The sequence below is a fragment of the Nipponia nippon genome, unplaced genomic scaffold (genome assembly GCF_047370975.1).
Source record: "Nipponia nippon isolate SJK-2023a ecotype South Korea unplaced genomic scaffold, ASM4737097v1 scaffold_1, whole genome shotgun sequence".
Lineage (NCBI taxonomy): Eukaryota > Metazoa > Chordata > Aves > Pelecaniformes > Threskiornithidae > Nipponia > Nipponia nippon.
Genome location: NW_028262290.1, coordinates 120420612 through 120434365, shown reverse-complemented (window position 1 = coordinate 120434365; position 13754 = coordinate 120420612). Strand labels below are relative to the sequence as shown.

The window sequence follows — 13754 nt, the reverse complement described above, 5'->3', positions numbered from 1 at the left end:
ACATTTTTCTTCTTGCTGCAGCAGATTATTTTCTTCAACACAATTTCTGCTTTTAGATGTAATATCGTGGCTGGAGTAATTACAAGATGAAATGCTGTCTTCCTCCAGAAGTCTCACCGTGCATTATCCCATCTTAACAGTCCTCCTGAGAATGACGTAGTAATAATAGCATCAAATCAGTATCTGAGCCGCACGGCAGTACCTGAGCTAGTGTAGGCCCACACTGTGCCCAAGAGGAGCTTTAAAAGGGAACACTGTGTGCTGGAAATACAGGATACTTCTATGCAACCCAATGCAGACTGGTGCAAGCTGGCTCGGAGGTCGGTAGCGTCGGTTCTGCCTCTGCAGGCACACCCAGCAAGGGGGGCACAGACTGCAGCAGAGTTGCATCCCACTGGTGCAGAGTGCAGGGGAATGTGGAGCCTGTCAGAATTTGGACAAAACCCAAGATCATTTCTACTCCGGGCCCTGTTGTTGTCCTGCTTGGTGATGCTGGAGAAGCCACTTCTACTCTCTGTGCTGCAGCTTCTCCATCTGTAAGACAGTGCTAATACAATTTAGCACTATTTGTCAAATATCTTTGTAAAACCTCTTCATAAGAATGAGCAATTTGCACTCTTCTATGCCTCACTTCAGTGTAAGTTGGGCAGATCTTTGTCTGGCTCCCTCTTTTTCTTTGTGCATGTATCACATGCAGGATGTAGTTTAGCATTATATCATTTTATGTATGACTTTTAAGTGCATTACTCTTCATGTCCAAGATGCAAGGGAACAAAATAATTTGGGGTGTTTTTGTTTTTTTTTTTTCCCTAGGAAAACTGAAATGCCCAGTATATCCAACAGAACTGGTGTTTGCCTTGGACATCTCTAGGACACTCACTCCTGAGACTTTTGAACTAATGAGAGAGATTATGATAGCGATAGTGAATGATGCCATAATCAGAGACAGCAACTGCCCAGTGGGAACCAGAGTTGCTGTTGTTTCCTACAACTCAGTTACCCACTACCTGATCCACTTCTCAGAGTTTCACAACAAGAACAAGCTACTTAACGCACTAAGAAATATTTCTTATCAGAGATCCTCCAGTGAACGGGACACTGGAAGTGCGATGAGATTCATTGCCAGGAACGTTTTCAAGAGAACTCTACAAGGTCCTAACGTGAGAAAAATAGCTGTGGTTTTCAGCCATGGACCAGCCACAAATGCATCTTCTGTTAAACAAGCCGTCCTGGAGATGAGTGCAGTAGAAGTCATTCCAGTAGTTATTGCTTTTGAAAACACACCCCATATCTCCCAAGCTTTCCTGGTAAGAAATTTACTAAACTTTTCTTCTTTATGCTCAATAATGTTAGCTTAAAACAAGAAACTTTAAATGTATTAGGTCATGCTTATCCCACATGTAATGCTCTTGAGCATAGCGACTCACCTGTGTCAAACTTTGATCCAAATTCTGCACACCAGTAGCTGGCAGTTAATCTTTAGTGATGCTAATGAAAGGTGTGGGAATCCTGGAGATTTTATAAAAATACCTTAGCAGACCACAACAAAGATAATGTGTGCAGACCATAAAATACATGGGTAACTTTATAGAGGAGAGATTTTGTGGTCAATAACTTCCTGATTAAAGCATCTCTTACAACTCTCACACTTTGGAACTATTCCCATCTGCTTATAATCCTATGAAGCAGATCATGGAACAGCAGGTTCTCAGCTCCCTAGATGGTTCACTGTAAAATAGTGAAGGGAAAAACTGTAAAATGCCTCTGATGGCCTGTTCTGATGCAGAGCAATCTTCTCATAAGTAGATGTGTCTGTCCTACTTTTACCTATATGTGAATGCACGTTCACTTTACCAGATAAGTTCTCAGGAATGTGAGTAGCACTTTGCCACCTGATGTGCTTTCCTCTTGTGATCTTACTGCCCTTTCTCTGACACTTTTCTAAAGAAAACGGATGAAAGGCCGATAACTAGGCTTCTGCCACCTGGCCTTAGGAACACAGTGCAGGGAAGGGACACTGGGAAAAGGCATATTGTGAGGCAGTGCATCTGACACAATTCGTGCACCATTTTCACAAAGGAGAAATTGTGAAACAGATTAAGCGCGGGAAGTCTTTGGAGCTGGAAGACATAGTTCAGCTGAGCAGCCTGGCTGTTTAATTGGATGTTGTGGCCCACATTGTGAACCTCTCCCATCCATTGTTGCAAAATCAATTATTAGAGTTATGTTATTAAGGTAGAATGCCCTTATCACTGATGACTTCAAAATCCTCAATCCAACAAATTGTTTCTCTTGCAAAGTATGAGGTGAATCAATGGTGCCCATAGGGCAGCTAATGAAAATTCAAAACCTATTCTAAGGTAGTTTCTGCCTTTTTCTTATATTTTAAGTAATAAAGCTCAAAATTATTAGTAGTCACGTTGCTCTTAATAGGGCATTTTGTACAAGTACTGCAGGTAGACTTTATCCTCTAAAATAAATTGCTATATACTGCAAGTTCACTAAAGTATGGATTAATTTGTATTATTCTGCTCTTTAGTTTCTGAAAGGATGTTACACTCTGGTCACTTGCTGTAAAGAAAAAAATGTTAGAAACAATTTCATAACTGTAGCACTTCATTTAATACTGCCAAGTCGTCCTACAGGGAAATGTGATTTCTGTATTATAAATGTCCTAGGAAAGCACGTAATTTCATTTTAGACAGAAAGGTCCAAATTCAATAACATAAACTTAGCATTAAAGTCTATGTTGTGGAGTGAGGGTGTATTTCTATGGAATAATGTAAAAAAATTGTGCAATAACTATAAATTTTGTGTTGAGAGATTATTTTTCTGTCTGATGAGGAATGAGAGAAAGGATATATGACGAAAGAATTGTGAACAAGACATGGAAGATTTTTACATTAAGAAAATGGAGCTATTGATTTAGACTGTGTTAATGTTCACCAAAAGTAATGCATGACCTTGCAGACATTATAATACTGCTATATAGGAAGGATTTTATGAATTTAAAGGATGCATTTCTTCCTTTCTTCTCTATTTTATAAAGTAAAACTGTTGTTCTAAAATTGATTAGGTCATGTTTCTCTAACATGCAGTTGAAACTCATGGAGCAATGTCCAAGAATATTTTAGCCTATTGGCTTTTTATTCTGACTTGCATAATTAATAATGTTATCTGGGGAAAGGACTTCCACATCATGCATAGTCTATTAAGAGACTGTATTAGGTACAGTGGGACTTGTGTGGAAAACGACGAAGGCGGACTGTGTTTCTCATTAAGACTGAATTATTTAGTCCCATTCCTGTGGTTTCTATTGCAGATGAGTTATTTGAAATGGAAACCCCTTTCTTTTCCTCAAGTGTCATGCTCACCTTAGAGGTTTACAGCTCATAGAATCATAGAATGGTTTGGGTTGGAAGGGACCTTTAGAGGTCATCTAGTCCATCCCCCCTGCAATTGGCAGGGACATCTTCAACTAGGTCAGGTTGCTCAGAGCCCCATCCAACCTGACCTTGAATGTTTCTGGGGATGGGGCATCTACTACCTCTCTGGGCAACCTGTCCCAGTGTTTCACCACCCTCACTGTAAAAAATTTCTTTCTTATATCTAGTCTGAATGAAAGTCTAGATGAGAAACTGAAGCTTATTGAATATCTCTGTTCTTGTGCATATGCCTCAGGCCTCGTCATGAGAGTAAGCCCAGCAGAATCTGACCTGCCACTTATTTCAGATTCACTAGATTTTACTTATTTCCTAAAGCATTAATTGTTTTCATCCAGAAAGGTGTCACTTCTTTCTAAAACCAACAAATTAAAAAATTAACTTTAAAATGCCACTATAAAAGATTATGTAGTGTGGTTAAGTATATGTACTCCGGGATTCAGCACAGATTTAAACTTTATTCACCTTGCAAAATCACCGCAAGGTGCCGGTGATCACTGCTGCAGCTTCCTCTGTGTGAGAAGAGTCACATCCTAGGCAGATAAGAAGTTTACTGTCTTTCTTCCTGCTGTAAATGTGAGGAAGTTCATATCAAGTTGCATTTTTTAGAGTAGAGTGAGTGGTGTGAGAGGGCAGACACAGGTAGGGCACAGGCAAAAACAAAGAATTAGTTTTGCTGTTTCAGATCTTTCTGTAAGGAAAAACAACAGTTGTCCAGAGACAAAGTTGACACGTGAGGATGGAAGTGATCCTAAAAGCTGGTACCCAATGACCTGGAAGTCTCCCAGGAGTTTTGGCCCAGATAGATGGAATTGTGTCCTTACATTCCCTATATTTATGATAATGAACTCAAAAATCCTCCCTTTGTTTAGTCTGAAGAGAGGACTTGTTGGAGAAACTCCTGGAAGGTGAACTGTAATGGCGGATACTGGGGAAGGAAGGAAGGAGATTAGTTGCTTCCCCAAAGTAACCACAGCTCTTGAAAGTCTTATTGGTGTGGATAAAGCTAACTGTTCGTTATCACTGTCCTTCCCTTTAAGCTGTGAGAGAACCCAGGCAGACATACCCATTGAGGGGTTTGTGCCTTGGCACAAGGACACAAGAAAGCGTGGAGTTTTTGTGGATTCAGACAAATAGTGCTATAAAAAACATTCTGGTCTCTTTCCCATAAGGTGCATAAATATTGATGTCTAGCAGAACCAGGGTGTCTGTAAGATAAGAAACTTCTTTTTAGGAGGATGTCAAAGCTCTGTGCAGTTTCATGTGTATGCCAGACTTCACTGGCAGACTTTATGACAGTTTATTCACAGTTTAGTAATATATAATAATGTATGGAAACAATACATATGTATAAATATATGTATCTAAACAGGTGTATGGATGTTTATGATATGTGTAAGATTTTTGTCAATAATATGATTTTATTTCCCTTTGTGTCCATCTGTAGCTTTTAAAAATATTTTAAAAAGAAACAGCTATATTCAAATCCAAGTGTTGAAGTAATATTTTAAAGAGGACAGGAAATCTGGTATCAGAAACGCTTGGGTGGTGTTTTAGATAGGTCCCAACTTCTCAAGGTATCGGTGCATGTCTGAGGCACAGCCATCAACTCAGATTGCTTAGTTTGCTTTTTCTGTAGATAATTTTTCTACCTGAAGCTTTTGCCAGACATTTTGGTCATGTTACAAAGATTTTCAAATGTAAAATATTTATGTCATGCATTTTATCACACTCTGAGAATGCAGAATTTCCACTGGGATCTGTCAACTGAGGATCTATCATAGACACAGATAGATACGAAGTCTTTTGCTTGTTTCACAGTAGTGCTAGAAAAATGGTTTTGTCTCATTTTAGGCCTTAATTAGGAAGAAGTCTATATGAGATTACCACAACTGGGATATGTGCACTAATTGTCTGCAGTGCATCCCTCCCCTTCGCCCCCCCTCCACTCCCCAATGGGTCTTCTGGGCCAAGTTTGTGCACTAAATTTATACTTCATCAACAACAAGAAATCATAGAGCACTTACTCAGCAGTACTTACGTGCTGTCTTTATTTTTTGTTTCTAGATGGATGATTCTGGATTGTTTCAGGTGCTAAATGTTCGTGGTGGACAATATAATGAAACGTTAAAAAGATTTCTGCTCTGCACTTTGTGCTATGGTAAGACCAATAGAGTATTTTGAATTGTCATTGAAAGAGAAATACAGTATTATGTAGAGTTGCCTAGTGAAAAGCAGTGAGATAAGCAAAAGGGCTGAGGCATTCCTCTGGCCTTACATAATCCTAGCAAAATTATTTGGCTGTGTTTCTTATTGATGTGTTGAATTCCTAAAGTAGAATCTGTTTCCAGTGAACGTTATTTACTGGCAACCTATCACCTGCATTGTCATGACTGCTAAATCCATTTCAAAGGAAAATACTTAAATTGGAAGAACATGTTTGTCCCCCTTAAGCTTCATCAAATGTGGTGTTAAACATCTAGAGCCTTTTCCTTATTCCTGTCTTTCTGGGACCTTCTACCTAGGATAAGCACACGCTTTTCTTTCAGAGTATTTGAATCCTTGTCTGACCAGAATGCCTGGTTGAAAAGAATGCATTTACTTGAATTGCATCCTAAAAGCAAGTGTTAATTAAATGTAACGGAGCAAGGCTACCAGTGTCCTTCAGCTTTAAAACCCTGCATGACAAAGTTTACTAACCTTTAAAAAGCTGTAGCAGTGATAATCAATGCTGCCTTCTGTGAAACCGGTATCTTCCCAGATGGGTGAAGACAGGTAATAGGGCTAGAGCCTACATCCTTTTCTCCTTCCTTCTCCTGATTCTTCAGAAGATTGTTTCTGGTCTTTCCATCACTATGTAAAGCTGGAGAGTACCCCTATGTATTCCTACTGGGACACACAGTGGTCAGAAAGACAGATGAAGTATTAACAAGGAATATCTCATTTTGTGACTCAGCTGATGGTCTGACATTAATGGCATGTGAGGTCCCCTGACTTCTTTATGATGATTCTGTGCAGTGCAGCAGCTATTAGCACACCTAACAGCTTGGGAGAAAGACTTGTTATTCTGCTGGAATCTGGACAATCTACTTGTATGTTCTGAGTCTGAGTTGGATTTATGTTTCATAGAAAGTAGTTTGAAAGATTAGCAAATGTTTTAAAAGTCTTGACTGTAGTCATTTTGCAATTTTTGGAACATTGATCAACTTTGACTCCTGATCAGAGTCCTCAACAATTTGGTGAATGTCACCAATATCACAAAGACTCTCTTCTGTGAAGAACATCATTGTGAAGATTGACCCTTGTCTGCAGTACTGGGAAAAATTGCAGTTCTGAAAATGCCATTTTCTTTTCTTGACCCAAAATTCCTTTTCAAAAAGCATTGATTTCTCCTCTTAATGCTGTAATATTTTGGGTTTCCTCAAAAAGCTTACAGCAGTTGTATTAGTTAGGAATAAAACTTCTATCTAAATAGCCTCATAAATACATTCTGACATGTTGTACAAATGATAAAAAGTTGCGACAGTTGGTGTGTGTAGTGATCCCTGTCATCACAAAAAAATTAAATACCTTATGAAATACATACTGAAGTAAACAGGAGAGTTTTTAGTTTTTCTTGATTTTAATGGGATTTTTCTAAATTTTCAAAATCTTGTTTGGTTTTTTTTAAACCTATACAAAAATAAACAATTATAATATAATTAACTCTATTCTTATGATCTTTTTGTGTTTCAATGGGAAATAGAGCACCAATTGTCTTGCAGAACCTGGTGCATAATTATGAGTTTTGAGTCAGCCTTTATTTTCCTAATATGCATTGAGGTCTTTATAGTGGTTTTGTTCTTTTTTTTCCCTTTTTTTTTTTAAAATTGGCCACTCTGACACTTTAGATCTGTGATCACATTCATTGTTACATATTTGCTTTTTGATTTATCTAAAAAAATGCTAATTAATTTTACATTCTTTTGCAGACAAATGTAAACCAGATGCTTTTTGTGAACGTCCCAGGCCCCGTTTACCGAGGGCATATGTGGATGCTGCATTCATTCTGGATAGTTCACAGAAGATGAGTGGTGCTGAATTTGAGCAAGTGAAAGACTTCATGAGCAAAGCAGTCACTGCATTCAACATTTCCTCGGCTCCAAAAACATCTGTTGTAGGGGATAGAATAGCTGTGGTGAGCCATGCCCTGTCAGATTTCAAAGCTGGCACAGGGAAGAGGCCAGTAAAGAAAGAATTTGACTTTGTTACCTACGGCACTAAAGACCGAATAAGAATATATATTAAAGAATCTCTTCAACAGCTGAATGGAGAGGCTGCTGTTGGCTATGCCATACAATGGACAATTGCTAACATTTTCTCAGAGGCTCCCAATCCAAGGCCACTCAAAGTTATCATCATTATATCTGCTGGAAAAACGAGTCAATGGGACAAAGGAATATTAAAAAGAATTTCCCTGCAGGCTAAGTGCCAAGGCTATGCACTGCTTGTGATTTCACTAGGAAAGTCCTATGACAGAAATGAACTGGAAGAGCTCGCAAGCACTCCTCTGGAACAGCATTTGGTTCAGCTTGGCAGAATCCACAAGTCTGAACTTGACTATGTAGTGAGGTTTCTGAAGCCATTCATACGTTTCCTCAGGAGTAAGTTATCACATCAGAGGTGGTGGTTTTTTTTTTTTTTATTTCCCTGTGAATTTTCAGTGTTCTGCGAAAGCACTGAATGGATAAGATTGGGGTGTATTCATGGATGTGCATTGCTGGGCAGGTTATATTCAGTCTTCCTTCACAGAGGTCCTCAACCTCGTTCTTTGGGTAAAATCAGGGATTATATCCATCCTCCTTCATTCCAGAAGTCTTTATTTTGGTGACTGACATCTATAGGGCCTGTTACTTGCCAACAGTTTCACAAAGAGTTTAGCCAGGAACAACTGATGGAATGGATATGGCTTTGATGCTGAAAGAAGCACTGCTAAGATTGCCATTGCTATGGAGCACAGCTGCCTTTTCTCTGCCTAGAAATATCACTGATTTTGAGAAATAAATATTTGGTTATAAAAACGTTCCTTTCAAAAGCACAAACACCACCAACTTTCTCATGCAGAGCACCCTCACCATCAGATAGTTAAGGTTTTCCATTACCTTTAGATTCTAACATCACTGAGACCTGTGGCTTCTAATAGGATAGAAACTCCTCAGTGCAGTTCTTTGAGCGACTTTGTCCTGATCATATATTGTATATTCAGCAAGGCAAATGTGTAGCTAGAGAAGAAAATTGGCCATCATCAGGGTTGTTTAAATACAGGTCAATGGAGAATGCAAATGGGAACTGAGTTCAGAATTCATTTTATAATGTGTATATGGAAATCCTGCTACACTGCTGGGAGTTGGAAGAAAAAATTGACTGTGGGGCTAAATGGTCTATATTGGCATAAAATATTGACAAGTGTCCTGCTCCCGTTAAAGATCAATGCCAGCTGACCTTCAGTGTGATCTAGGTACTTCTGCCTCATCAGTCAGCTTTGGAAGTCCAAGACCTAACTTTTCTGCTACTGTAAAAATATAAAATCTGTCTGTCAAATGAAAATGAGAACAAACTAATGATTGCCTGTATCCTCTACAGAGTGTGTTAAATTGTGAATATAGACCACATAAAAAGACATCAGACGTTATGTTATTCATAGACTTTGTTCGTGGCTTTTAGCTAAAAAGTCAGAACAACTTACCAAATAAATAAATAAATAAATAAAATAGTATAAATGTAATCCTCAGGTTCATCTAAAGTTTATTTAGGTCCTTCATTTTTTCATTCAAGTTAATTGCACTTTTTCCTATTGATGGGTGCAGAATCAGGCCACCATAGCATTCATCTGTCTCTGTATAGTGTTTGTGATATGTGTATAAAATTAATGAAGTCACTTGATTTGCAGCTATTCTTGGATAAAAGGCTAAGTTTTGCCAAAATCTTCTGAATCCCACAAAACTAATGAATTTTGTTACTGTCTTCTGAACAGATGAGTACAACTACCCACCAGAAGAGCTCAAGCCAAAGTGTAGCACACTCCGCTTTCAGAGCCAAAGACCTGTGTAAGTCCATTATATAATTATTTGAATATTGGGAGGTTAATGGTGAATAAGATTTACTTTCGGAGCACTCTTCTTACTGGGTGTTTTCAACAAGTTTTTTGTTTGATTGGCTAAAAGTCTGCTTGATTAGCAAAGCTAAAGAGTGGAACTGGACTGTAATAAACACATTAGAAATTGTCAGCATACCATGTTATGTTTTAAAACAAGTCTAAAATTGTTGTACAAAATTAATGATATCCCTTGTATTATTTTTGTGTTTTAAACCTACCTTTGTAGTCACCCAAAACTATACATCGTGCCCTTCTGAAAATTTCCAAGTGCCATAATATATTTTAATATTAAAATGCTACTTTTTTGTTATATGAAGGCTTAAATATAATGAGAAAAGAGAAATCAAAATGAGGAAATCAGTCACTGATGGCAGCCAGTTTTGTGATTCCTCCTGCCAAAGGCATTGGTGGGTTCTGAAACTGAATCAAAGTGCAGAGGGCTCACTTTCAATGCAGAGATTCCCTAGGGAGCTGCCCAGTAGGACACACATCGGAAAAGTGCTGCAAAAAGGCTGCGAGGCCAGCGTTGAGGTCAGCAAAGGAAACGTGAAGTCAATATGAAACACGAAGACTCCAAGCCATTGTCTTCAGGGTTACTCCCCTGAAGCACAACTAAGAACAATGTGAAATTTTCCTGATTTACGTCACTACTGTATAGACCATAAGAATCTCTGTTATGTAGGCAGGCACATTGTCAGCTTATATCTACTTGTTAGGGCAGCTCTAGCATGAGCCTGGGGAAGAACCTGAATTCTTGGATTAGAAAAAAATGGTGATAATAATGAGCAAAATCAAAGCTTTTGAAATCCTTTCTTCCTACTCTTGGAGGAAAATAGCTAGAGCAGCTGGTTGAGAGTTCTTGTTTCTGTTTTCTTACGTTTAGAAACACCATCTCTTATTTGCAGTCACCCTGTTCTGAGTTTTCTCTAGCAGAAGTTCACATATACATTACTTTGGATCATGGCTGATAACAGCAGTATCATTGACTTGTAACAATCAGTCAACTTTGTTTCTTATTCTCACTAAAGTCTATGTTTTCTTGAGAGCTATGTATACATTCTGCTGCACTTCTGTGCACAGTGCAAAAGCATTTCTAACCTTCACTCACATTTTTTTTCACTATATATAGATCAGTTTTTAAGACTTAGTTTTTCAAGGGAAGTGACTGCAAACAGTCAGGAAAGAGAACAGTTTGTTGATACCAAGAGAAAATACGTATTTTCTTGTTCTGTGTATAAAGAGGTTGCAGTTCTCCTAAATGGCATCTTTGGGGGGGGGGGGGGGGGCAGGAAGAACACCACACCAGCTGAAAATTTATTCTTTTTTTCAGCCTATTAAATTGTAATTTCAGCTTCTTTGTATTTATGTTATAATTAGGCATTCAATTCTGTCAACAGGCTTGAGCAATTTTGTCTAGGATTTCGCTTCCCTTGTGATTTAGAAGGAGCTACCTGTGAATGTTTTATCGCCACACATCCTGATTGTGTCCTGTGTTTATCTTTAGCTTTTAAACAGAAGAGATGGCTGCAGACCATGTCACTGTAGAGGCTACTTCATTCGCTCCTTCCTGGTACTCAAGAGGATTGTTGCAGGCTGATAGAAAACATACTCCTTTAAGAACAAGTTTTCACCAAGGAGAAACAAAACTGGAATAACTAGAAATCTAAGGCACAATTTTCAGAAACGTGAAGCCCTTCAGCCCAGCTGAAGACAGTGGGGGCTGTGGGTGAAAGTAGAATCTGTGTTTGAAAGAAACAAGCAAGAAGGGAAAATAGTAACATCATTACACCAACTAGCCCTAGATGGATCCTAATGCATCCTTACGATACCAAATGGAAGGAGGGGATCTCTTCTCCAACCTTGCCCCTGCTTCAAGCTGATCTTTTCATTACTTTTCTCCTTCTCTATTTGCAAGTGAATGATTCACGCAAAACTCTGTCTATTTTCTGACAGAACCCTCTCTAAGGGGGATGGAAAGCCTGATGCTTTCTCTATTCACCTGCTGTCTCTTCCCAGCTAGCCTTTTAAAGCACAGATTTGTGTTTTGGTTTCTTTCAGCTCCATGCTGTTTCCAAGATTTAAGTGAATGCAAACTGAACTGCAGAGCGGGTATCAGAATAGTCAGTAAGTGCTTAGCTAAAAGGAGCAGACCTTGTTCTGGAAAAAGTCCTGCAAATCATTCTTAACTTTTTCTTGAATTGAGTTTCCTGAGAATGTGTTTTGAGTTTTTGCAATCAGATGTTAAATCATGTTTCATAACTTTTTCCTGAATTGTTTCTAGCTTTCATGCCCTTCCTGAGTTATGAATACCAACCACAGATACCATGTTGTAAGAAGAAAATCGTTGGTACCATGAAGAGACGAAATGGCTTTCCCATGCAATTTTCTGCTATTCATTGTCCTTTAAGAATGCATTAGCAATGTTTGCTGAAATCATGATCTGATGATCGCTCTTTTGAAAGCTGGTAGATGAGAAGTTATTTTTAGCAGTATCTGCCACAAAAAATGATGATGATGAATGCAGAGAGACACTTGGTCAGTGGGAGGCAGGGATTTCAGGTCCTTCAGAGAGAGATGTAGAGAGAGTATACCAGACTATATCAGATTAACTGCAGATGGAGTTCATGGATTCTCCACTGTCCGTATCCTTAGCGTTTTCATTTTTCCTTTTCTCCTGCATCCTTAAGAGAGGAAAGTGGGTTGTGTTTCATTGTTAGGGACTACAACACACTGCAGTGATGAGAGATGTTTTATTCCCATCTATTTCCATCACAGGGTCCTACAGGAGCACTCATTAAATCTTTGGGCTCAATCAAGCATATGAGTTGGGAAGAGATTTCCTCAATGAAATACTCGCTATCTTAAACACAAAGAACATGCAGAAGGTGGGGAGAAATAACTGAAGAAATAAATTTCTGTATTTATAAGGAGATGTTTTAGTTTGCTTTGCTTCTCAGATGTTTGAAAAGGGGAAAAAGAATGTGCTCTCCTTAAAAGGCACACAGTAACCTGAAGACAGACAGAAGCAGTTCATGATTCTACTTTGGAAGTACACTGCATTCCAGAGATGCTTGTTTCTCTTCAGTGTTTCAGAGAACAAGATCACTAGAAAGATACTTGTTTTGAAATTACAGTACCTGTCTCTCATGCCTCAGAATTAACAAATCTCCATTGCTTTCGGAAACCTGAAAATGTACTTGAGGTCTGATGTTAATATGCAGCCTGTGTACTGCACTGATGAGTGTTGGGTTCATCTGGGCTCTTTACTGGTGCTAACTGATTTGCAAGCTGCCATAAACTTTGTGTTTTATTTTTTCTGTTGCTGTTATTAAGCTACATTGTGGGATTTCCATTTATCTTGATTGCTCTGCTATAACATGTATACACTTCCTTATTAAATGAGATTAGAGCGCAAGAAAAAAGTTTTCTTTATCTTCCAAGCATCCTTGCGAGGAGCTGTGCCATAATGGAGTTCTGATACAGAAAACCAGAAGAGATTTGTAAAGAGAGAACACATTTGTTGCATTTCAGTTATGTAATTTCAAGTCATCATAAAAATGAAAAACCTGATAACTGCTCAAAGGCTGCACATTCCATGAAGCTTCAGATGATGTTTTTAATATATTAACAGCTAGAAATGAGCATGTGCCATAGCTCTTTATAGCTTCTTAATTATAATATGTCCAACACAGAATATCAGCTGCTTCTTTATCAGCTAAAACTCTCAGGAAAATATGGAGTCCATTCTGATGTCATTAAAATTAACAACTACTTCACACATTACATTCTTTAATTTGGAATTGTGCTGTACCCAACATGGCGTGGAAGAATGGTTTTAAAATTGTGCTCCAGAACAAAATATATTTTAACTATATCAGAATTGCCAGTAGAAATACCTTAGATATGTCATGTGTCTATAATAATGGGTTTCTTGCTGTTCTAAACTTCTCTTAAAAATAAATTACTGGACCTATTTTACAAAAGGAGTCTAACATTAATTTTATAGAGGATATTATTTTTCATGGTATTTCTGTAGAAGAAGAATTGGATCTGGGTATTCATAAAGGACTGGTTACTGTTTATTAAGGAATGAGGAAACAGTACACTATCCGTTCTACTGCTCAAGAGGTCTTTTCTAAAGAAGATGGGATAGAGAAGGAACACCACAACATTTG

At 38.3% G+C, this 13754-nt stretch overlaps 1 protein-coding gene across 1 annotated transcript in view; it reads left to right on the top strand.

The window, feature by feature from the left end:
• Positions 1–13420, top strand: part of COL6A6 (collagen type VI alpha 6 chain) — a 57069-nt gene extending 43649 nt beyond the window's left edge. Inside the window, 5 exon segments of the mRNA XM_087750124.1 lie at positions 814–1307; positions 5511–5604; positions 7415–8086; positions 9457–9529; positions 11084–13420. Of these exon segments, the coding sequence (XP_087606250.1) occupies positions 814–1307; positions 5511–5604; positions 7415–8086; positions 9457–9529; positions 11084–11090 (1340 nt within the window). The 3' untranslated portion in view covers positions 11091–13420.
• The last annotated feature ends 334 nt before the right edge of the window (positions 13421–13754 follow it).